The 24,114-nt window shown below is 34.9% G+C and overlaps 1 protein-coding gene and 1 non-coding gene across 6 annotated transcripts; both read left to right on the top strand.

Moving 5' to 3' along the window:
- Positions 1-8,248: 8,248 nt before the first annotated feature.
- LOC114168722 (transcription factor MYB33-like) lies at positions 8,249-14,439 on the top strand. Of its 5 annotated transcripts, none has more exons than XM_028053634.2 (5): positions 8,249-8,401; positions 8,701-8,804; positions 10,008-10,378; positions 12,532-13,534; positions 13,795-14,439. In XM_028053634.2, exons 3-5 carry the CDS (start codon positions 10,025-10,027, stop codon positions 14,106-14,108), a joined length of 1,671 nt encoding a protein of 556 aa, XP_027909435.2. In that variant the 5' UTR covers positions 8,249-8,401; positions 8,701-8,804; positions 10,008-10,024; the 3' UTR covers positions 14,109-14,439. The 5 variants fall into 5 exon arrangements, with proteins under 5 accessions (XP_027909435.2, XP_027909434.2, XP_085524632.1 ...); XM_028053633.2 differs by having other exon boundaries at positions 8,250-8,545; XM_085668506.1 differs by having other exon boundaries at positions 8,250-8,804.
- A 7,428-nt stretch (positions 14,440-21,867) lies between these two features.
- LOC114170881 (U2 spliceosomal RNA) lies at positions 21,868-22,063 on the top strand. Its single transcript, XR_003601241.2, has one exon. It is a non-coding gene; the product is annotated as a U2 spliceosomal RNA (small nuclear RNA).
- Positions 22,064-24,114: the final 2,051 nt, after the last annotated feature.

Genomic DNA, 24,114 nt, shown 5'->3' with positions numbered 1-24,114 from the left:
AGACCGATGGCCAGTCTGAGAGGACGATCCAGTCGTTAGAGGATTTGTTGAGGACATGCATATTGGACCACCTGGGAGCTTGGGATGAGGTACTACCTTTGATTGAGTTTACCTACAACAACAGTTTTCATACGAGCATTGGCATGGCGCCATACGAGGCTCTTTATGGTAGGAGGTGTAGGACTCCTCTTTGCTGGTATCAGGATGGAGAAGCGGTGTTGGTTGGACCCGAGTTGTTAAAGCAGACTACCGAGAAGGTGAGGATGGTGAGAGATAGGATGCAGGCTTCCCAGAGTAGGCAGAAGGCCTATGCGGACCGCAGGAGGAGGCCTTTGGAGTTTGCAGCGGGAGATCATGTATTCTTGAGGGTGACCCGAACCACGGGCGTGGGAAGGACTCTCCGTTCAAGGAAGCTTTCGCCTAAATTCCTTGGCCCGTATCAGATCACGAGGAGGATCAGACCGGTGGCCTACGAGATAGCTTTACCCCCGCAGTTGGCGAACCTTCATCCGATGTTTCATATGTCACAACTGAGGAAGTATGTATTCGATCCGGCCCACGTGTTGGAAGCTGAGGATATATAGATCAGGGAGGATCTCACAGTGGAAGTACCACCCATCGCTCTTGAGGATAGCAAGGTTGAGGAACGTCGTGGAAAGACCGTTAGTCTTGTTAAAGTCATCTGGGATCGGAGGACGAGTGACTCGACTTGGGAGTTAGAGGAGGACATGAGAAAATCATATCCACATCTGTTCACCTGGTGAGTCTTTATTTTTGAGGTTTTTTGTTGTTGGAGGGAATGTAAGGCCCATTAAAATCTTGTTTACGTAATTCTGTCCTTAATTTTAAGGGTTGCCCTGCAGCAGTGGGCCTAAAGGCTGGCCCATGATATAAGAACCCTTCGCGTTGCCCTAATTCCACATCTTTCATTCATTTTCAGAAAACCAGCCGTCACCCCTTGCTTTCACAGGACGCCCTGCTAGGGTTTCTCCCCATGTTTTCTCGAGCTAGCTCCGAACCAGTTCCCAATCCACGTAAGTGCCCTTTTCTAGATCGTTTGAGTTCCAGTGCTTTCCTTTGTATTTTCACCGTTAGGGTTTCGTATTAATCCGCCATTGTCCCATGTACCTCCTATTTTTCAGCTCTTTAGTGTGTTCCGAGGGTTGCGGTGCTAGTGTCGTGTCGGTAAGGCTTCAGTTGGCTATGTTTCCAGGTAGGGAAGCTAGAACTCACTGGTGTACTTTGTTTTCGCTGTTGTTTTGCTTTTGTGTTGAGAGTCCTTGGTTGGTTTGATGTTTTGAAGGTGTGTATTGGCTTGATGTGTTGTTTTGGACTAGTGGGTACGACTGCTACAGGAAAACAGTGGCGAGACCTGTTAAGCCAGTCTCGCCTAGGCAAGATGAACAGGGAGCTCGCCCAGGACTTTTGCGCGAAAGGTCACCCAGGCGACCAACTTGACTTTTGAGCGAGCGAGCATCTCGCCCAGGCGAGAGGGGTCTCGCCTAAGCGAGATCCGCGAGTGCTTCTGCTCCCTTTCTCGAGCACGTCTCGCCTGAGCGAGACCCCTCTGCCTGAGAGAGGTGCTGGGCGAGACAGTGTTGTGTAGAGGTGTTTGTTTATTTCTAGATGACCTGTTTTGAGTGGGTAGGGATGTTATGATGTAATTTATGTATATAATGGAGCATGAGGTATATGTAGCAGGATTCATGAAATTTAAATGATGGGTTTGGTATGAGTTTTGGCATGAGAACTAAATGAGATTGGTATTACTAAAGTGACATGAAAATGAGATGAGTTGTATTTTATGAACATGAATGGACTATGATGAGTTGGAATGGGTTGGACCTGGAAATGTGAAATGTAACGACTTTAAAGGTTGACATAATGAATGCACCCTTGCATGGTGAATCTTATTGGACTGTATGATTGTATTTTGTCTGTGTCAGTGCATAATTCCTTGGGGTCTCTAGGTGAGACTTTCAGGGTCGCGCTTCAGTGGTCGGGACGTAATTTCATGGTCCCTGTTAGTGGGTGTTCATGGTGGTGCCCCATCTGTATAACTGGGTAAGGATTCAAGGTAAGGTTGCATCCTGACACTTTGAGGAGCTAGTTAGTCTCACATAGAGCGGACTGACTCTTGTGGTGAGGGTAGCAGGAGGCCTGAAATCCATTAAGGGCTAACCTTGTGGTGTGGGAAATTTGATTCATCGTAACACTTGTATTACATAGCTCAGGATCGAGCAGCTCGGGGGTGAGCAGAGGTATCCACCACAAGTGCAAGCATCCGCTGAATCCGACTAAGTTATACGTATCCGGATGAGTCGAGTTGAGTCGTAGTGTAATGATTGAGAGTCATAACATGTTTGGTTGATGTTTGAATATTGAAAGCCGAGAAATATATTTTGATTGTATGATAAAAGTGTTGTTGGCTCTAGCTTACCCTGTGTATTGTATGGTTGTCTTGTATGTGGTTCTTCTTTCTTGCGATGATCATTAATTTAATTGATGGGAGCAGATGGGCGAGGTTCCAGAAGTCAGCAAGGAAGTGGAGATTCTGCTGCATAGTCCACGTGGACTAGTTGTTATTTTCTGCATGAGTTCATTTAGGGTTGCGACCCATGTATTTGTTCGTCCTTAGTTTTATGCATTCTGGTTAACTTTTTCTCTAGTTTCTTTTGGGCATCGTGATGTGCCATGGGTTGTATGGAGTTGATCTCAGACCGCGTTTTATGTTATCTTTATCGTGACATTCCTTTAATTTCACGTACTTAATTAAATGAGGTGTTACACATACTCATCCCAAAACATATAAAATATTTTTAACATTCATGATTGAAACTAATTACTTCATAATCGGCTATTGATTCTGTATAAACATTTGTTCATACACGAGGTATAATTATAGTATGCTTCTAACTAAACAATAAACTCGAAGATAGAATATATATATATATATATATATATATATATATATATATATATATATATATATATATATATATATATATATATATATATATATTTATATATATTTACAGAGTTTTCGTTACAGGACAACTTGATCTTTTCCATTTCTGTTTTTGTTCGTTATCAGATAAGAGATTGATTCAAGTTACTTCTGAAATACAACTCACTTAAAAAGGATTCATACTAAGTTGTGTTATTCAAAATTTACATAACACTTCAGTCATTTTATACAATATTATTGATCTCTGACAAATGTTTTTATGATTGAGTATTTTCTTTTATGATTGAGATAAATGTGATTTTTTTTGTTTAAAAAAATAAAAAATAAATATATACATATATACATATATTTAATAATTAATTAAAAATATAAATATTTTTACATAGTGAAAATAATGAGTTATTTTACTGTAATAATATCAATTAAAAATAATTTTCAAAGACCTAATTATCTGTTTAACAATAAATAGAATCATAAAATAAAATTGTGATATTTTTTTATTAGAGAAAAACAGAACAAAATAGAGGCACAACGAATTATTTGGAAAAATAAAACTACTTAGAACATAATCGCAAGAGAAAGTGAAATAGGGCTTTGAGAAAAACCAGGGGCTTCTTCTTGCACCCGACTTTTTTATTCGCGCACTCCCAATTTTCCGAAAGGATGAAAGTATCCTTTGACTAGGTAAACACCACATCTCAATTCCCTTCTCATTTTCTCTATAGAACCTCTAGAGTGTGTTTGGATAGAGTATTTTAATGAAACAATTCATTTTTTTGAAGAATTTAGATTTCTTTGTAATGAAATGCTTTGTTTGGATAGAGAAATTAAAAAGCATTTCAAATGTAAACATTTTTTTGAAGGATTTCAATTAGTTAAATTAGTAGAAATTCAAATACTCTCAAAATAGGTGGAATTTGAAATTATTCTCACTCAACCTCACATTCTAGACGATCCGAATGAGCACGACGACCCGGACGTGCCTGACAACCCGGATGTGCCTGACGACCCAGACGGGCCTGATGACCTAGACGGGCCAGACAACCTGGACGAGCCTGATGACCCAAACAGGCCCGATTACCCAGACAGGTCTGTCGACCCAAAAGGGCCCGACGATCCAAACGAGCCCGATGACCCGGACGAACCTGACGACCTAGACGAGCCAGATAACTCGGACGAGCCTAACGACCTGAACGGGCCCGACGACCCAAACGAGCCCGACGACCTGGACGAGCCCTTCCAAATCATTGGGCCTGTACACCAAGACGGGCCCAAAGACCCGTACGAGTCCAACGATTAGGATGGGCCTAAGGAACCAGAAGGGCCTGACGACTCGGATGGGCCCAACGACTTGGACATGTTCGACGACCCGAACATGCCCGACGACACAGATGAGCCTGATGACCCGGACGGTTCCGACGATCTAGACGGGCCCGACGACTCATACGGGCCAGACCATCCGGACGGGCCCAACGGTTTGAAAGGGCCCGTATGAGTTGTCAGACCCGTTCGAGTCTCAGGCCCGTCTAGATCGTCGGGCCTGTCCGAGTCGTCAGACGTGTCCAAGTTGTTGACCCATCTGAGTCGTCGGACCTGCACGGGTCCTCGGGCCCATCCTAGTCATCGAACCCGTTCGGGTCTTTGGGACTGTCTGGGTGTATGGGCTCGTCTGGGTCATCGAACTCGTCCGGGTGTTCGGGCTCGTTTAGCTCGTCGGGTCTGTTCAGATCTTCGGGCCTGTCCAGGTCGTCGGGCCCGTCTTGATCGTCGGGCCCGTCTAGAGCATTGGGCCAATGACCTAGACGAGTTGGGCTGGGCCATATTGACGAACTTGACGGCACAATCATGCAGTATGGGCCGTCAGGCCTCTAGATCATCGGGCCACCCAGTCTGTCTGGGCTTCCCAGTCGATCCAGCTTGGGTGGATCGTCGGGTCTAACCAATCTGGTTGTGTAGTTGGGTATGCCCGACCCATATGGGTTGTCGAACATGTTTCTAAATTTATCATGAACTTAAAACATAATTAAGCGTAAAATAAATATTGTTAAAATTAAATTTTATCTCACAATAAATTCAATTTTTTTTTGCCAAACAAGAAATTGAAATGTAAGGTATTTTAATTTCCTTATCCAAACAAGTTATTTAAAAAATGAATGTAATTTAATTACAAGCAATTCAAATACAAAACATTTCAATTTCTAAGCATTGTTGAAATGCTCCATCCAAACACAAGGCTAAGGTTGTTAAACCAGAGAATTTATGTAAACTCGTGAAAATTCAGTAACTGTTTCAAACTCGTTAATTTGTTGAAAAGTTTGTTTCTCATCAAACACGTCAAATCGTTCTAAATTCACTAGTTTAACCAAGTGAACCGAGTCTAATTCGATTCTACCAAGTTTACTTTAAAATGTTAGGAAATAACGCACATTTTCTATAATCAAATTTAAGGAAACAATATAAGTGCAGAATAATCATACACAAAATTGATAACGGAGTTCAGCCAATTCTACCTATGTCTCCGGATTGATGCAGATCTTTTATTTGAAATAGATAATGACAAAACACGTGTATACAAAACTTTCAACTCAATTAACCTAGAAAAATAAAATATTTTTTTTTCTCTCTCTCTTATTTTTCTTTTCTCGTTTTTGGAATTCATTAGTAAAATTCTATGTAGGAGTATTTAGACATGCATGTATCATTTCTTCTCCACACAATTAGTTTTCTATAATTAAATGTTATATTAATTTATAGGTTTTCATCTTTTCAAGAAAAGAGAATGCACTCCTCACGTATGGTTTGACAAATTCCAATAGAAAACAAAAATGTTTACTTAAGAATTAAATCGGAAGCCAAGATTAGGAACGTAAACTCGTCTGAGTTAGCGAGTTAACTCACGAGTTTGATAACCATGCTCACCTTCCACCTCCTACACCTCTTCCCTTTATTTCTCCATCGCGCTTAGAGATGTGATTCAACTGTGTTTAGAAGTGTGATTCGACGGTACACTGGATTTCAAAATTCAGCTTTTTCAGTGTACACTGGATTTTGAAATTTAGTTTTTCAACGTACACTGGATTTCGAAAATCAGTGTACACTGAATTTTGGATTTCGAAATTCAATTTTTTTAGCGTACACTGGATTTTGAATTTTGAAATTCAATTTTTTCATCGTACACCATATTTCGAAATTCAATTTTTTCAGCGTCTACCAAATTTACAAAATTTGTTTGTGTAACTTCGTCGATTTTCGAAATTTAGTGGTGTTTTTGGTTGGATGAACCCAATTTCAAAATGGAGTATGTAAATGTTTAGATTTGATTAAATTCATTTCAAAATGATTTGTTGTTGAATGTGTTGGGAATAATCCAAGTGTGAGTCAAAAAGTTCCACATTGGATAGAATAGACAAAGTTTAACACTATATAAAAATAAAGACCCATAACATTATGGGTAAAAGTAATATATAAGCTAATAGTGGTATCAGAGGTCTTATATGTGTAAGACTAATGTCATATAACCATATGAAACCACAATCTCTCAATGATTATAACTATAACCCAATAGGATGGAGAATGGAGAAGATTATTGGAGGACATCATCTATCTAATTAACAAGCACATCACAAAATAAAAAAAAAATGAAATAACATAGATTCAATTGAAAAATATAATTTTCTTTTATACTTAAAATATCATATAAATTTATTAGGAACTCAAATTTTCAAATTTATTAACCAACTCAAAACTTAATTGAAATATTTATAAAAATATTAAATTATAAAATTATATAATTATAAAAATGACATATAATCGAAACTAGCAAAATAACGGGACGTGATTAGGGATGGCAAAAATACTCGTGCCTGCGGATATCCGCAGATAAAATCTGCGACGGATAGTTACTACCCGCGGATAGCGGGTAGCGGCTATTTTAATACCCGCTTATAAACGGGTCGGGTACGGGTATCATACTATCCGTACCCGCAGGTACCCTTACCCGCAAAAAATTAAAATTAAAATTTAATTTGTATTTTATTAAGTTAAAGTTAATTAAAATTAAAAGTAATAGTATATTTTATTATGTCAAATTTAATTATAATTATAATTATAATTTAATTTAATTTATATTTTATTTTTATAATTTTATATTAAAAAATTTATAAAATACGTATTTTTTTAAATATTTGCGAGTATCGGATATTCACGGGTACCGCAGGTTTTAAAAATATTCGCGGATATTTTTTAAGCGGATACCCGACAGATAAACGAGCGGATAACAGACGATTTTTTTTTTGCGGATCGGGTTGCGGGTAGGCACTATCCGTGCCCGACCCATTGCAGGCGTGATTCACATCACTAGACTAATAATTATATCACCTAATTAATAAAAACCTAACTCAATTTAAAAGTTTAAAAATTTCCATAACCCAGTAATTTACAAAAAATTATTAAGAATTCATTTGAAAATTTTCAAATTTATTGACAACCTAAAAGTTTAATTAAACTTACTTTTCTAAAAAAATAACAAAATAAGAAAAACCGGCAAATGTGTCAATTTTTTCAGCCGCGGGCTTCATTTTAGTAGAGTGATTTGATTTATTTTATCCCCTTTCTTGAAAGAATACGAATTTTATTTTTTAAAAAAGAAGTTAAGTATATCTATTTTAACAGTAAAGACACTATGAATGTAACTTAATATGATTATAAGTGAAGTAAATATAATTTACATTTTATAAAATCCAAATTAGAGGTTAATCAGACCCCTTTTCAAGACCTCTCTTGCATTCCTTACCTTCTTAAACAAAACTATAATTAATGCAATACGTCGTGCTCTTTCATAATTTTTTTTAATTCCTAAAATAACAAGTGGAATATTATATATTAAGTTCTTTATTTGTGCAATTTACTTTTTCCTTTTACACAGAATCTTATGAAAACTTATTGATTATTTACATGATAGTAGAAAATTGTTGAATTAAAACTTCGGTGTAATATACGTTTTCTGTAACCAAAATAAGAGTTTTTACATAATTATCAGAATAAAACTATAATATGACAACCAAATAAATTAATGATGAAAGAGGAGAATTCTGAAATTATTCTTCTTCCACAAAAAAACATTCTAAAACTCTAGTTTGCGGCACATTAATTAGAAACCTCTCTCATTATTCATGGTGCAAACACCGATTAACTAATAAATAAATGAAGAATAAAAGCATCACTGGTACAAATTAATGTAAGAAAGAGAGAACTGAATAAGGAAGAGTACAAAACACACACAACATTGGTTTTAGAAACATTGAAATCCGAAGAAGTGAAAGGTGGTGTGGTGTGGTGTGTTGTGTGGGTGCTACTAACGTTTCGTTCCCTTTCTCTCTCCTACTTCCTCTCTTCACTCCTCATCACGCTTTCTCTCTCTACACTCATCCCAATGTGAGTGTCGTTCTGATCTTCCATTTCCATTTTCTTCTCTTCATTCTTCTTCTTCTTCTTCCCAATTCACCCTTCGCTTTTCCCAATTCTAATCATACCTCCAATTATCGGGTTTTACGATTCTACCCCTCGCTCCGATCCGAGGTTTGTTTCTCAGGGCTCCTTAAAATCAAACACCAAACACGAAAATGAGTTAATCGCGTCGTTTTGTGAACTTCGTCGCTTTCGGTGACAACGTGACGGAATTTTGAATTAATTTCGTGTTTTTTTTTGTTTGTTTGTGTTGATTTCGGGAACAGGGTTTTCACTGTTTCATTCAGCTTCTGAGCTCTATTGGCGGTCCTATTCGCCGCGCGCAAAACGAGTCGTTTTGGATTCTAGTGTTGCGTCGCGTCGTATTCAGGTATCGTCTCGTAGCTTTTCTGTTTTTTTTTTTTTTTTTTTTTCAGTTTTTCTAGTTTTGTTTTCTTGCTGCCCTTAATTTTGTGTGGTGGGATTTTCCGATCTGTTGTTAAATATTCACGTTAAAATCAAGAGAATTACACGTTCTTTCATATTGTAAAGAACTACAGACAAATACTGTCACAATCAGAAACCCCAACAAAATTTCAAAGACAGAATCGCAGTTCGTAATAGATAACGTAAGTAAATAAATGTATTTTCCGTTTAATTTTTATTTTTCTCAATATTGTAATAACTGGTCAGAGTCGCAGATTTTTTTTAAACATTTGGCTTAATTAATAACAAAGTATTAAATGAACAATTTTCATTTTTTTAATCTTTGCTTGGGTTACTATCAGTTAATTTGCTAATTTTGTAATAAATAAATGGTCAGAGTCGCTGATTGTTTTTAAAGCTTGGGCTTAATAAGTGACGGAAGTATTATATGCATTTACTCTTTGCTTGGTTGGGTTGTTATTTATATATTGTAATAAATGTTTACTGTGTTGTGGTGACCGGATTTGGGGTGTTGGGTTGGTGGGAAGAATGAATTCCGTAATAAGTGTGCATGCTTGGTCTTTGTGGGTTTTGAGGGATGAAAATTATGCTGTGGATTTTCGTCTGCAATGATCACTTGTAAGTGGTAGTTTTTTCTTCTTCTGCATATTTGATTCCTGGTCGGGTATTATGGGTAGGCACCGTGCTTAAATGGATTGTAATGGGTTATTTCTTTTTTTTATGGGTCTGGAAAATTTGCATTTCAATATTCAGTGCAGAACATCATTAAATACTCGGAGTCAGGTTTTGATGAAGTAGAGAAACTTTGCTATTGGGTATTTATGCTTTTACTACTTTACCCGATATAATATGATGCTTCTGATTGTTTTCCTTTCAATTTATTTACTGTTGTAATTCCTTTTTGGCATTTAGAGTGTCTTCATCAGAAAGAACATTTCTTGTTTTCTGTGTCGTGTGAATCATTTTATGGAATTCGGCTCGTTTTATCTTGATGAGGTTTGCTGCTCCTTCCCCTGTTCAAAAGAGATATGTGAAAGTAAAGGAATAAAAATAAAAGGATGTGGAGCTGGGACTTTTCTTGGTTTTACCCTTTTTCAGTTCTGTAAATTTTAAGGATTTCATTCGTGGTTGTGAAATATTTGGGCAGGAAGTATATAAGATAAGATGGGACGAGTGAGTAATGAAATTGAGGATGAGGTGCTTCCCAGTGATACGAGTGCAGCACAGTTGAATGATGAGAGTTACGAAGGAAGTACCAGCGTTGTTCTGAAGAAAGGGCCGTGGACATCAACTGAAGATGATATTTTGGTGGATTATGTCAACAAACATGGGGAGGGGAATTGGAATGCTGTTCAGAAGCACACAGGGTTATTACGTTGTGGAAAAAGTTGTCGGCTGCGATGGGCTAATCACCTAAGGCCGAATTTAAAGAAAGGGGCGTTTACTGCAGAAGAGGAGCGGTTCATTGCTGAACTTCATGCCAAAATGGGAAACAAATGGGCACGCATGGCAGCACATGTAAGCATTTTTTATATAATTTGTCTATATGCTTTGGGTGATTATATATATATATATATATATATATATATGACATTTGTATTATACATATACAAGACATTTGACACTATTTTTACACCAAAATGTTAAGACAGTTGTGTTATGGGTCTTTATTCTTATATAGTGTTTAACTTTGTCTTTTCTATCCAATTTGGGACTTTTGACTCACACTTGGACTTTTTCCAACCATCTCCCCTCAAGGGTATGGTGACTCATTTGTTGTAGTTATGCGGTCAGTCACTTCGGTAACCTTTTTTTGTTATAGTTATGTGGTCAGTCACTCCGAACCATCACTCTGATACCGTAGATAGATTTATATATTTTCATATGGGTTATAATTATAGTTATTGAGAGATATATGTAGAGGTGTCAATTTGTCCAATGGTCCTGGTGGGATGGGTGGCCAAAGTCGACAAACGACACTGGTTGGCCCGGTCTGATGGCCGACACAAGCTAGGCCAGGCCGGTGGTTGACCCGGGCTGATAGTCGACACGGGCCAAGACGGGCTATACTATGACGAACTTGATCGAGTCGATGGCCAAGATGGCCCAGCTCGACGATCGACATGGGCCTACCTGGGCTGACGACCTACAAATGACACGAGGGGCCTACCTTGACTGGCGATCAACTTCCGAGACAGGTATGATCGGGTGTTGGCCGAGACGAGTCGACCCAAGCCAACAACCAAGACAGGACGGTCCAAACCGAAGATCAAGATGGGCGTACCCAGCGAGTGACTCGGGCCCTCAGGTTTTCTAATGTTTAAAAAAATAATATATTCTTAATGTTTAAGAAGAAAGTTCATGGACCGCCTTGGCTCACAGGGCTTTTGTTGGGCTTTTGGCCCTGTGGGCTTTTTAGTGGAAGCTTTTTGGCCTTGTGAGCTTTTTTTGGCCCCGCTCACGTGGGCCAGGACCAAGCCCTCGGCCAAATTGATAGCTCTAGCTATCTGCAAATAGATGATAATCTGATGTAGGGGTCTACTCTAACCAATGTGGTAGAATATAGTTTACTTGTCTTTTGTTAGATTCCAAATTTTTAACAACACATTCTGTATAACTGTTATGTAACAGTGTAATATGTTTGTATGTAAACTTTTATTCAATATAAAGTTTTACAATGTCTTGTAAGTTTTTTCTGGATTGATATCGTGCAGGTTAAGGAAGTTAAATAACCATTATTGTGGTAACATGGGAGACATGTATTTCAAGGCAGTTGTTAATTTTATGTGTTTATAATGTTTGCAATAAACCTTTATATGAATAAAGGTATTCCTTGTATTTTTCATGTAAACAAAAATTACAATTTATAGACCCTATTTTGGCTTTTCATCCCCTAGCTTTAAACTCTGGTATCAAGACACAATTATTACCTATTAACCAATACAATAAACTCATGACCCTTGTACTCTAAAACTCACAAAACTCCTAAACAAATTAACTGCGCATAAAATAGCCCATTTAATTTTATTCCATTTAAGTTTACCTAACATATAAGTGATTTGTAATTCTATCACATCTACATCTACAACTTCAATTGCATATTACGTTAGTAATAATCTTACATGTTAACGTAATAGAATGCATCATGGTAACTGTTCATTTTCATTTTTAAGAGTTAGAAGGTTGCCCGTGTCACATTCTATTGGATGTTGTTGGATTTGTGCCCCTTGACCAGGACAAAAGTAGTCTAATATTATCTTGCCAAAACAGGGAAAAGACAATTGTATTAATACAGTAGAGTTGCTCAGTTGATAATGGATAAATGTGAACTTCATCATCTACTGTAATCATTGTGAACTGGGCTGTATTTACGGTAACTCGTTCATTTTTGGATTAAATTAATTGCAAGAAACTCATGGTTTTTGCTTTTTCTTCATTCTCACGGCTTTCAAAATTGAGGGTTTAAATTATTCAAGCAACTTACCCTAATTCAGGAGTAAATATCTTAGTATTTTTCAATTGGAACATTTCAAGTCTGGCCATCATTCAATGCGTCTAAGATTTTATTATTGTGGCAATAAGTTTTTCTACTACAATTGTTTTTTTCTCAATATTTTATAAGCCCTTTTTCCCTCAATCTGTTATAACCGTTTGATTTATTTTGCTTGTAGTTGCCCGGTCGCACTGATAATGAGATAAAGAATTATTGGAATACCCGTATCAAGAGGCGTCAACGGGCTGGGTTGCCACTTTACCCTCCAGAGATGTGTTTGCAAGATTTTCAAGAGAATCAGCGTAACCAAAGCAATGGTGGACTTAATGGTGGCAATAAAATGCATCTTGATTTGTTGCAGAAAAATAGTTATGGGATACATGGTGCTATATTTGATAGTACGAAGGATAATCAGGGAATCTTACCTTATGCACCCAAGTTTTCCGATGTTTCTGTTTGTGGCAACATGCTGAAAGGTCTTGATTCTTCTTCTCAATATTGTAGTGTTATGCCACCAGCATCACCTAAGAACAAGCGTCTTAGAGAGTCAACAATACCGACGTTTCATGGTTCCAATGATACGAAAAAAAATGGTCTATATCCATTGTGTAAAAATCGGGACAATAATTATGATAAGATTTCACAATCATTTGGAATGCAAGCACTCCTTGATCCTGGTCCCTCCTTACACAACTCAATGTGTTACAGCCATTCACCTTCAAATGGCAATCCCTCTACTTCTAAGCCAACTTTTGAGGCTGTGAAGTTGGAGCTCCCTTCACTCCAATATCCAGAACTTCATTTAGGTAGATGGGGTACATCTCCCCCACCTCCGTTGCTCGAGTCAGTTGATGATTTCTTTCAGTCTCATACACCAATTAGTACGCTCGAGTCAGATTGTTCTTCCCCACAAAATAGTGGCCTGCTGGATGCCTTACTTTATCAGGCAAAGACTCTGAGCAGTTCAAGGAACCATTGTTCTGACAAAAGTTCAAATTCTTCTACTGCAACCCCTGGTGACAGAGGCGACAACTCTGCTTTGAATGTGTACGAGACAGAATGGGAAGATTACGCTGACCCTGTATCTCCCTTTGGTGCAACTTCAATATTGAATGAGTGCCCTGATCTTAGAGGCAGTGAGAATTCATTGGACGAACAGCTATCCCTCCAGACATTTACTGGTTAGTAATTTTCAATGCGATATGGGAATGATTATTGAGAACATTTCACATTTTATAAATCTTCACATACTTCTTTGGCATAATCTGAAATTTCTTAATTATTTTGGAGATTTCATGTTATATTATGAGTCCTTATATACTTGTTAATACTAATATTTATTTCATATGATAGAATTGGTACATCACTATGAATTCATTTATCAGTTTTAATGAAAAGGCGCATGTTAGGTGTTTTTCTTAATTCTTTACTTCATTTGTAGGCAACATTCCAAAATTAGAGTTTGTTGATAAGGTTTGGACTCCTGACAATGAAAATCAAACCTTGTCCTTCTTGAATATCAATCGTCCAGACTTGTTGTTTGCTTCAGATTGGAATGACCTAGGTTTTGGGCATGGCAAGAACCAAGCCATCACAACTGATACAACAACGACCCTTCTTGGAGAGGATTTTGCTGCTGACCATAAGCATATGACTTCTGGAACTTCTCAGTCAAGTCAGGTGTGGGGTTTTGGTTCTTGTGCAACGGCAGCTAATAATATGCATGCTCTCTGTCACCTATCCGATCTTGGTTAAGAACACTCCATAGATGTGTGATTTGAAACTCGATTATAGGTAGATCTGTGTTGATTCTTTTAACAAGATTGTCCAATGTCAATATTTGCTGGACTGAAGAAGATTTTATGAGTGTGATTTATTAGTACCAAAAAAAGGGTCAGACTAATGCTTTCCCATGGATTTGTCTATTCTTTTTGGGTGTTGCATTGCATGTATTGTATACCATCATGAATCTTGTGGACACAGATGCTTTTGCAGATTCTGATTAAATTGTTTAACTGCATTGCAGTTGAAACATTGGAATGCATGTGGTTGGATGGGTTAAGAATGTTATAGATTTCTTTGCTTATGTTTTTTGTTTGAGCTGATAATTTATCATTTATCTGTATTATTAGGACAAAAATATTAATCTGTCTGAAAATATCTAAAGTTTCATTTATATTTTGGAGCATGGCTAACTTGGCAAAGTGTTCAAAATGGGTACATGATCAAAAATATGCATGTGGGCTTTATCCTTTAAACAAAAGATTTCGGAATTCTTCATCGTTTAGCTGACCCTGCATGGTTGAAGACAACTTCTTGTTATCTAGCTAACAACATAATCTATGTTCCTTCTCAGTATTGTAGTGTTATGCCTACATAATATTTTTCAATGTCAGTATCTATTTCTCTATTCTGAATCAACATAAAACATCTATCATATGTAGAATGAATATGCACTTTATTATTTATTAGGCATGAAAGATGTTCTTTTTTCCCCTCATCATTCAAGAAAAGGATCAAACGAAAAGAATTATATATGGTGGAATTAGACCAATATTCATAACAATACAAAGATCCTTCTAAGCTTAGCAACACTCGCCCTGAAAATAAAAAAAAGTTTAGGTTGCAAATGATCAGTTTAGGATTGCAATATTTATTTACAAAAGGCTAAGATATACAACATCTAGACGTAACCTTCTTCTTGGTTATCTTTTGTAAGTTATTATTGTCTTTTTTCATGCTCTGATATCGGACAACAGTCGTCTCTAACATAAGTGACCGAGTAAGTTGTGCTTAAGTGAAATAAAAAATTACCTCTAAATTGAAAAAAAACAATCTATAATAAAATGGTATAAATTATTTAGATGTACTTTATTATAATAATAATAATGCTATTTTTACTTTTTGCTATCATCAAAGAATGAGTTAAATATATTTTTGGTCTCATAAGTAAATTGAATTAATTTCTCTTTTAAATTTTGACTTAATTTAAATTCATAATTTTAAAAATATGTGAATTTAATAATTTTAATTAAATTTGTATTTAATAAAATACAAAATAAATTCTATTAAAACTTAAATAAAACGAGAAAAGAGAGTCAAAGTCTATTATCAAAAAATTCAAGTCCAATCTGGGTTAAAAATTCAAACCATTGAAACTCATACAATTTATTAATACCCAAATTTACAACTTAGTATAAGAATTTCCTTCCAAAAAATATAAGAATAATGATATTATCAACATTAATTTGTTATATTTAATATAAAATATTTTTTTTTTCAATTTTGAAAAGTTAAAAAAGTAAAAGGACAAAAAGGAAAAAGACAAATAAAAGAAAAAAAATTCTATCAAAAAATATCATTAACTCGGTCTTCAAATTCTGTCAATAAATTCTATTCAAATATAGTTGATAAATTCTTCAAATTTGAATTGTTAAGAGCATCAGATAAGATAATGAAGTTGAAAGTTTAAACTAGTTTTTTTTTTTTTTTTTTAAAGATGATGTTAACATTTTAATAACAAAATTATTAATTAATAAGAAGTGAGCAAGTTAAAAAGTTATGATAAATATCATATTTTTCTATGTTTTCAAATGTTATAGTTTGAATTTTATGTTTAGAAAATTATTTTTTGAATACTCATATTTTAAAATAATAAAAATATACTATTATATTTTAATGATTTACCAATGATTAACTTAGTCCAAAAATGTAAACATACACTACAAGAAAATATTTTATTAATGACTAATCTTTGTGTTCAAAAGTTGTTAGTCACTATTGTGACCAATTTACATACCAATTTACAAAATAAAAAATGATTGGTTACTAAAATAGTCATTATTATGAATAAAAAATTATAATTGGTCTCTAAATTAGTCACTAATTAATTAAAGACTAATTTAGAAACCAATTCCTTTGGTAGCAAAAATCAAGGTAGCTAATGTTTAGTGACCAATTTTCTTTGGTAGCTAAATTTTGGAAACCAATTTAGAGACCAATTATGATTTTTCATTTATAATATTGACTATTTTAGTAACCAATAATTTCTTATTTTATAAATTGGTCACTATAGTGACTAACTACGTTTGATTACTAAAATTAGTTACTAATAAGACATTTTCTTGTAGTAGTCATATTGTAATATCTTTTTCTAGCTTATCATACATCATAGTATTCATGTAAATAATCAAAAGTTTTTAGTGGATAGGGGAAAAATTCAACCCAATTCGATCCGAAACTAACTCACTACGGGTTCAACCCAAGTTCTTGGTGGGTCAGGTCAAAAATTAACTCGTACTGAAATTTGTAAAAAATTTCAACCCAGCTCGACCCAAAACCATGGTGGTTCAGGTTGCCCCATGAATTTTGACCCATTTTAACAACTTTACCTTTGGTCCAAACCAACTCGACTTGACCTTCTGGTCGACAAGTCTCAACCTTTGGCATAAGTCGATTCGGCTCGACCTACTGCTTCAGACGACTCAGCTCGACCTGCTGCCCAGGCCGATATAGCTTAACCTTCGACTTAGGCCGACTCGGCTTAGAGCGAACTCGTCTCGACCTTTGGTCAAGGCCGACTTGGCTGGACTTGGGGTCCGACTGACTCAGCTCGACCTTCAGTTTAGGCCAACTTGGTTTGACCTTCGACCTGGGCCATGTAAGACCCGGGAAAAATAAATAAATAAATAAATAAATATTTATTTAATAAATGCGAGGTCAGGAATCTCTAAAGTTAAATAATGTGGAGAGAAAAGATAAGGAATAGTACTCGCTCAAGTGGTTGAGGGTACTTAATTATATGAAATGACTTGAGTTCAAGTATTGTATATGACATTATGGTGTTAATAAATTATTTAATTTGTTTTGTGTGGGGATAAGATCTCGTGACTTAATGTGTAAGCACATGTGTGTATAAATCATTGGTTGAATGGTTGTGCAATTGTTTGGTAATTGAGTTAGGGTAAGTTCAAACCTTGGCTAGCACAATTTAGCCTTGACTTATTTGCATTTTATTATTATTTTTTGGTTATGCAATGTTATGGAAAACCTATAAACCCTAGTTTAGAGAAACCAAAGAGGCATGGAATAATCTGTTACAATGCAATAAACTTACATGTTAATTGTTATTTTCGTTTTGGGTAATTAAGGGAGAATTAATAAGGCTAATAATAGATGAAAGGGAGGAAGGTGGTGCTCTTGTGGAAGGCATTTTCGTGTGGCTACCAAAAAAGGGAGTTTTAGAACCCTAAAAACAAAACTTAGGAGAGTGTTAGAAGGCTGGAAGGAGTGCCCAAGGGTGGAGTTCAAATGAGAGATCAATTATGGTGTAAGGAAGGATTCTAAGAGTACTTTTGGTGCCAGAATTCCAGGTTAGGGGAGCTGTCATTTCTTGTTTTAATGATATTATATGCAATTGCGTTATATATATTGATGCATGAAAGTCTTCTCCTGAACCAAATTCTTGTACCGTTTAACTTTTTCTTGATGTTTGTGTTGTATGTGATTTTAGATAGAGTATATGTGTGCTTGTGATTTTCGTTGTATTGAGTTTTCTTTGTGACCCAATATTGTTATGATTATCATAATTCGTCTTTTGGCTTTTATTCTAAAAGAACACACTTAGTATTATTCTTACTATTCTTGTTATTAATTTTATTTTATTCTACCATTATTATTCTTATTATTTATTATTATTATTATTAGTATTATTTTATTTTTATTATTTTACTATTACTATAATTATAATTATTATAATTATTATTACTATTATTTCTATTATTATTATTGTTATTTTTACTATTATTATTATTTTATCTTACTATTATTATTACAATTACTATCATTTTTATTTTTATTTAAATTTTTAATCTTATTTTCATTTCATTTTATTTTATAATTATATTTATTAGTATTATTATTTTATTTTAATTTACTATTATTTTATTATATTATTTTTATTATCATTGTTTTGTTTTATTGATGATTTTATTAATATTATTATTGTTGTTTTATTATTATTGTTTTATTTTATCATTATTATTATTTATTTTATTAATATTATTGTTTTATTATTATTATTATTGTTTCATTTTATTTTATTATTATTTTCATTTTCATTATTATTTTTATTTTTAAAATTTCGTAATTTTTTTATTAATATAATAATTAGTATTTATATTATTATTATTGTTTTTTGTATTTCTATTTTTATTTTTATTATTATCATTATTTTTTTATATATGATTTTATTATCATTATTATTGTTTTATTATTATTGCTTTAGTTTATCATTATTATTATTTTATTTTATTAATATTAATATTAATGTTTTATTATCATCGTTTCATTTTATTTTATTTTTATTATGTTTATTTTAAAATTTCGTTTTATTATTATTATTATTTATATTATTATCATTATTATTTTGTTATTATTTTATTGTTATTTTTATTATTTTTATTTCTATTTCTATTTATATTATTTATATTATTATCATTATTATTATTATTTTATTTTATTTTATAATTGTCTTTATCTTTATTATTATTATTATTTTATTTTACTATTATTTTATTATTGTTTTTATTATTGTTATTGTTTTATTTTATTTATGATTTTATTATCAATATTATTTATTATTATTGCTTTATTTTATTTTATTTTATTTTATTTTTATTATTTTATTATTATTATTAATTTATCTTATTATTTTATTTTATTAGTATAATTGTTTTACTATTTTTGTTTCATTTTATTTTATTATTATTTGCATTTTTATTATTTTTTATTTGTATTGTTTCGTTTTATTATTAATATTATTATTATTGTTATTGTTGTTTTTTTTTTATTATCATTATTACTATTTTATTGTCCGTACGATATTTTGGGATAATGATTATGTGTTCTTCGTGTTTTGTATATTGTTTGGTTGTTTAGGATTGTGTTGGACTATGATCCAGTCATGTGATTATGACTGGATAAGCATATTTCATGTTATGAATTGTATGTATAGTGCTTGGGGTTCTTTAGAACTTGCTTTAAAGTCCCAAAAACCAGTAGCAATGACGCTACTAGTGTGGCACCTAGCGGCTTGGGGTGTGCTGCTTGGCGGCTTGGGGTGTGCTGCCTGGTGATAAGGGAAAACCAGAGAAGCTTGGAATGCATGGCGTCCGACGGAAAATGTGATCCCACCTAGCTGAAAAGATTTGGTAGAGGCTCTGAAAAGTGTATGGCGCCTAGCGGCGTAAGGTGTCTACCGAGCGGTCTGGAACTAGGTTTCACCTAGCGACGCGAGAGGCGTGCCAGGCGTGCAGAGTTGGTACGCAAGGAGGATTTATACACAACTTTGGGTGATGTTCATGATGCGATGCTTTGGCTGGGGGGCCAGTTACGAGTGTATTTTGTATTTGGGTAACACGTGGCCACTCTAGGTTGTAGCCTGGTGGTTTAGGAAGTCCAGCGGAGTGTGCGAGATCGTGGCTCGTACGACGAGGTTTCGGATGATTGTCCTCTTCAGTGCATCTGATTGAGTTTGGTAGTCTAGGGACAACTACGAACTCCTTTTCGCTTTGGGGAACTCCACTTGTGTCACGGTGTGAGGGCGTGGCAAATTTATTCCCGCGTGTGGACTATTAGGTGGTGGCCTGTAGTCGGAGGGGCGAGTAAACATTCGTGCAACAAAGATCGATCAGTGGACTCACCAAAGGGTGTATAATTAATAGACGTCTAACGAAAGAGTTGAAAGCCGAGGAACTAAGAAAAAGGGAAATTTGCTAACACGTTTTATAGTTTTGAGATGCTTTACTTAATGTAATGTTTTATTTTGTTTATTTACATGAGCTCCCCCTATCTGTGTGTGTTTGACGATGATCATGTAACTTGTTACATGGGAGCAGAGATTAATGCAGGTGAGCATGTAGATGCGTAAAGACGGAGTGGGAAACACTTGGGGATTTTCACTGGTTTTCTATAGGCAGATTATGAATTATTTGTATTAGTTTTATAAACATTTTATAGTTGTAATACTTGAACGCCGCGAGTTTATTTTAGTTTGGCGCGTTGAAATAAAAATTTTAAATTTTCTAGCGTTTTGGAAAAAGGAATTATCATAAATGCGATTTTATACTTATATCTCTATTTTAATTATTTAAATTAATAATATCCAATCGAGATGTTACAGGCCGACTTGTCTCAACCTTGGTCGCGGACCAACTCAACTTGACATTTGTCTCGAGTCAGCTCGGCATGACCATCATTCAGACAGGCCCAACTTGACCTTCATCTCGGACCAGCCGACTCGACTTTCATCTTCGACCCGGATCGACCTTTTGGACCTGTGAACTGTTATGTCCTAACCAATAACCAATTTCACAACTTGGGGAATTTCAATTTCCTTCTTTTTTTTAAGTAAATTTCAAATTCTACTATTTTAGTTATTTGAAATACATTTTTAAAATTTCTTAATTTTAATTTTCTTTTAATGTCCTCATCCAAACATGTCATTTTCCTTGGTGTTTGGATGAGACAATTTAAGAAAGTAATTCATTTATTTAAAGAAATTGAAATTCTTTCAAGAAAAATTACAAAAGACAATAGAGATCAACTTTGTGTATGAATAAGCACCCCCTTTGTGTATCTGGGAGAGATCAACTTCAAAAAGACAGTGATAATCACAAAAGGATCATTACAATTAATATGATGCTCCATATAATACGCTTAAACATGTCATTTTCCTTGGTGTTTAGATGAGACAATTTAAGAGAGTAACTCATTTATTTAAAGAATATCAAATTCTTTCAAGGAAAATTACAAAAGGCAATTGAGATAAACTTTGTGTATTTGAATAAGCGCCCCTTTGTGTATTTGTGAGAGAGCAACTTCAAAAAGATAGTGATAATCACAAAAGGATCATTACAATTAATATGATGTTCCATATAATATGCTTAAATATGTCATTTTCTTTGGTATTTGGATGGGATAATTTAAAAGAATAATTCATTTAATTAAAGAATTTGAAATTCTTCCGAGGAAAATAAAAAAAGGCGGAAGAGATCAACTTTGTGTATGAATAAGCGCCCTTTTTTGTATTTGTGAGATATCAAAAGACAGTGATAATTACCAATGAATCATTACAATTAATATGATGCTCCATATAATACGTTTTATCTAAAATAGTTCAAGTTTTATCTCAAGTCTGAACATAGCTGAAACAATAAGTTTTTTTTTAAAGTTATGTTTCAGAAGTAATTTTGATTCAATCTCTTCGAACTTGAGTCAAACATTTCCTTCCTAATTTCTTCGTGACAGTATGAACTTAGAGAGTGCATTAAAAAAACAGCATAATAACTAATAATATATTCAAACAAGTTATTTCTCCAAGGACAGTGTGTTTGAACACATACATACATCAGTTTCACAGTTTTAACTATCTCCCAAGTCCCACATTCGTCAGGGCACTGACAAGAAACTCCAGTTTAGAATATAAAACTAGAATCCATACTCAGTGCAAATCATACCTTTCTCGGCCTTTTGGCTAAGATCAAGTGTAGTATCTGTTCTTATCAGTTTAATATCTGATATGTGGACCATTGGTTCACGCGATATTAAATTTATTTTTTAAGGGAAAGAGTCAATTGCAGTGGCTTGCTACTGTGGCTCTTGAGCATTACCTTTGTTTTGCACTACTGCAAAGGTTAGGTGCATCCCTCCTCCTATCTTAGTTCAACTGTTTGAAATGTCTATTTGTCATTGTTTGGTATCATATACTAACACACGGAAATAGACGAGGAAGAGGAGATGTTGCTCATGTCATATGTGGAAATGCAACACTCCAATCAAGACCTATGGTGAAGTTGTGCTCTTGTAGGAAGATCTCACAAGTTGTGCTCTTGTAGGAAGATCTCACTTTGCCTCCTATCCGCCCTCAATTGGTCAAAAGTTTCTCTCCTACTCACTTCCATCTCACGTAAGATGTTGGCAAGGGTTATTTGTCCACTTTCTTGGGCCATAGGAGTCACCATGGGAGGGGAATAAGGTGAGGCCGACTCCTCCTCTTCTTCTACCTCCAAGATTGGATCCATATTCATGTTCCTACACCAAAAACTCACCAAAAACCGAGACAAGGAAGAGGTTAGCTAACAAACAATTCCAAACCCGAGACCAAGTGTGGTCTTCTCAAGCACCCAAGTGTTTTTGATCACACTCCCAAAGCACACAAGCAAGGCTAGCACTCAAAAACCTTCCAAACAAGTGAAAACACCTTTAAAGAGATGAAAACCTTTTCAAAGCTCAAACAAGTGGCTCGGCCATAACACTCTAGGAAGACAAGGAAAAGAAAACTACTAAGACAAAACAAAGATTACCTAAAGACAAGCAAGCAAAGCTAAAAAAAACAAGAAAGTTTAACTTCTAAGGAAACTTGTTTTTAAAGACAAAACTTGAACAAGACTAAAACAATGAAAAGCACTTTTAAGGACTCTATGGAAAGCATTTGAACAAGCCAAGATTATACCTCAAATTATGCATACACCATGAAAGATCATAACCAAGTCAAAGCATGGAACTAATTTGCCAATATCACCCAAAATCCAAGTATAAATTTTGGTAGCATAACACCTAGTAAAAATGGCCAAATTGATTCACCAAGCATTGTAAAAGCTCTCGGCCAAACTGTTTTTGGTCTTGAAAACACTTTTTCTTTTCAAAACTAGGTACTTCAAATGATGAGAAGGATGTTTTAGGGTGTCTTGAACACTTAGTTCCTTAAAATTAGGTCAAAATCAATTTCAAGGAGCATACAACAACACAAGGCATAGATCTCATGCAATAGTTCAAAAACTTAGAAACAAGAACAAGAAAACTCAAAGAACCATATGACAAGAGACTCAAGCAAAAGTTAGACACATTTAGAGACTCAACATGACATACACAAAGACACAAACATGTAGCTATCATGCATTTAAACTCATGGATTTGAGGCTCAAAGACTAAGCATCCAAAGACATGTTATCCAACCACATTTAGGAGCTTAAAGAGGTGCAAAAACCGTAGCCAAACTGCCACACAAGAACCTGAAAACGCTGATTCACGTATTCTTGGCAGATCTGACCTTTGCTCACTAATGTGATCATAACTTTCTCCACAGAACTCCAAATGCGTTGGTTCTTTTTTTTCTGGAAACTAGACTCAGAGAGCTTTCTTTTGACACCAAAAGCGTAATTTTTGGACCGCTGAACTAGTACAGTTTAATGTTTTAAAATCGTCACGTTTTCTGCCAGCACCGTTTTTGTGTGTAATGGAAGTGGATTTGAACCATACAAAGATAGCTACAATAAGACAAGGTTAGCACATGAAAAACACCATATTCAAGATAACCTAGGCTCTGATACCAAATGATGAAGGATTATCTTGTTCCCTTTTAGAGTTATGAATATGGTGAAGTTGTTTAAGAAAGCTTTTTGAAAATTCCCACTGGACATTAAGATAGCATGCTATCTAGATGTGAAGGTTCATTTCTCAAGCTCATGAAAGGAAGAAGAGAGTTGGATTCAAGCTTAAACACACACGGCAATAACAACACTAGCAAAATGAAAGAAGAAACAATAAAAATGGAAAGCATAGAAGATGAAGAATGGAAGAAGCACGCCACTCATAGGGGGGGATCTAAGCCAACCAAGCCCTAGAGATGAGTGATGGTGCCGCCACTTGCAAGCAAGATAAGGCAAAGGTGAGTTCACTTCTAGGAAGGAGAGCTCACGAA

This window comes from Vigna unguiculata, chromosome 11 (genome assembly GCF_037176805.1).
Source record: "Vigna unguiculata cultivar grain cowpea cultivar isolate G323 ecotype 2 chromosome 11, ASM3717680v1, whole genome shotgun sequence".
NCBI lineage: Eukaryota > Viridiplantae > Streptophyta > Magnoliopsida > Fabales > Fabaceae > Vigna > Vigna unguiculata.
This window is presented reverse-complemented; position numbering and strand designations above follow the sequence as displayed.

What these genes read in the sequence shown, in the direction of transcription:
- LOC114168722 (XM_028053634.2), top strand. Translation starts at nt 10,025, where the DNA reads ATGGGACGAGTGAGTAATGAAATTGAGGATGAGGTGCTTCCCAGTGAT. An exon ending in GGGCACGCATGGCAGCACAT is followed by an intron (nt 10,379 to 12,531) that starts GTAAGCATTTTT and finishes TTTTGCTTGTAG; the next exon opens with TTGCCCGGTCGCACTGATAA. An exon ending in ATCCCTCCAGACATTTACTG is followed by an intron (nt 13,535 to 13,794) that starts GTTAGTAATTTT and finishes CTTCATTTGTAG; the next exon opens with GCAACATTCCAAAATTAGAG.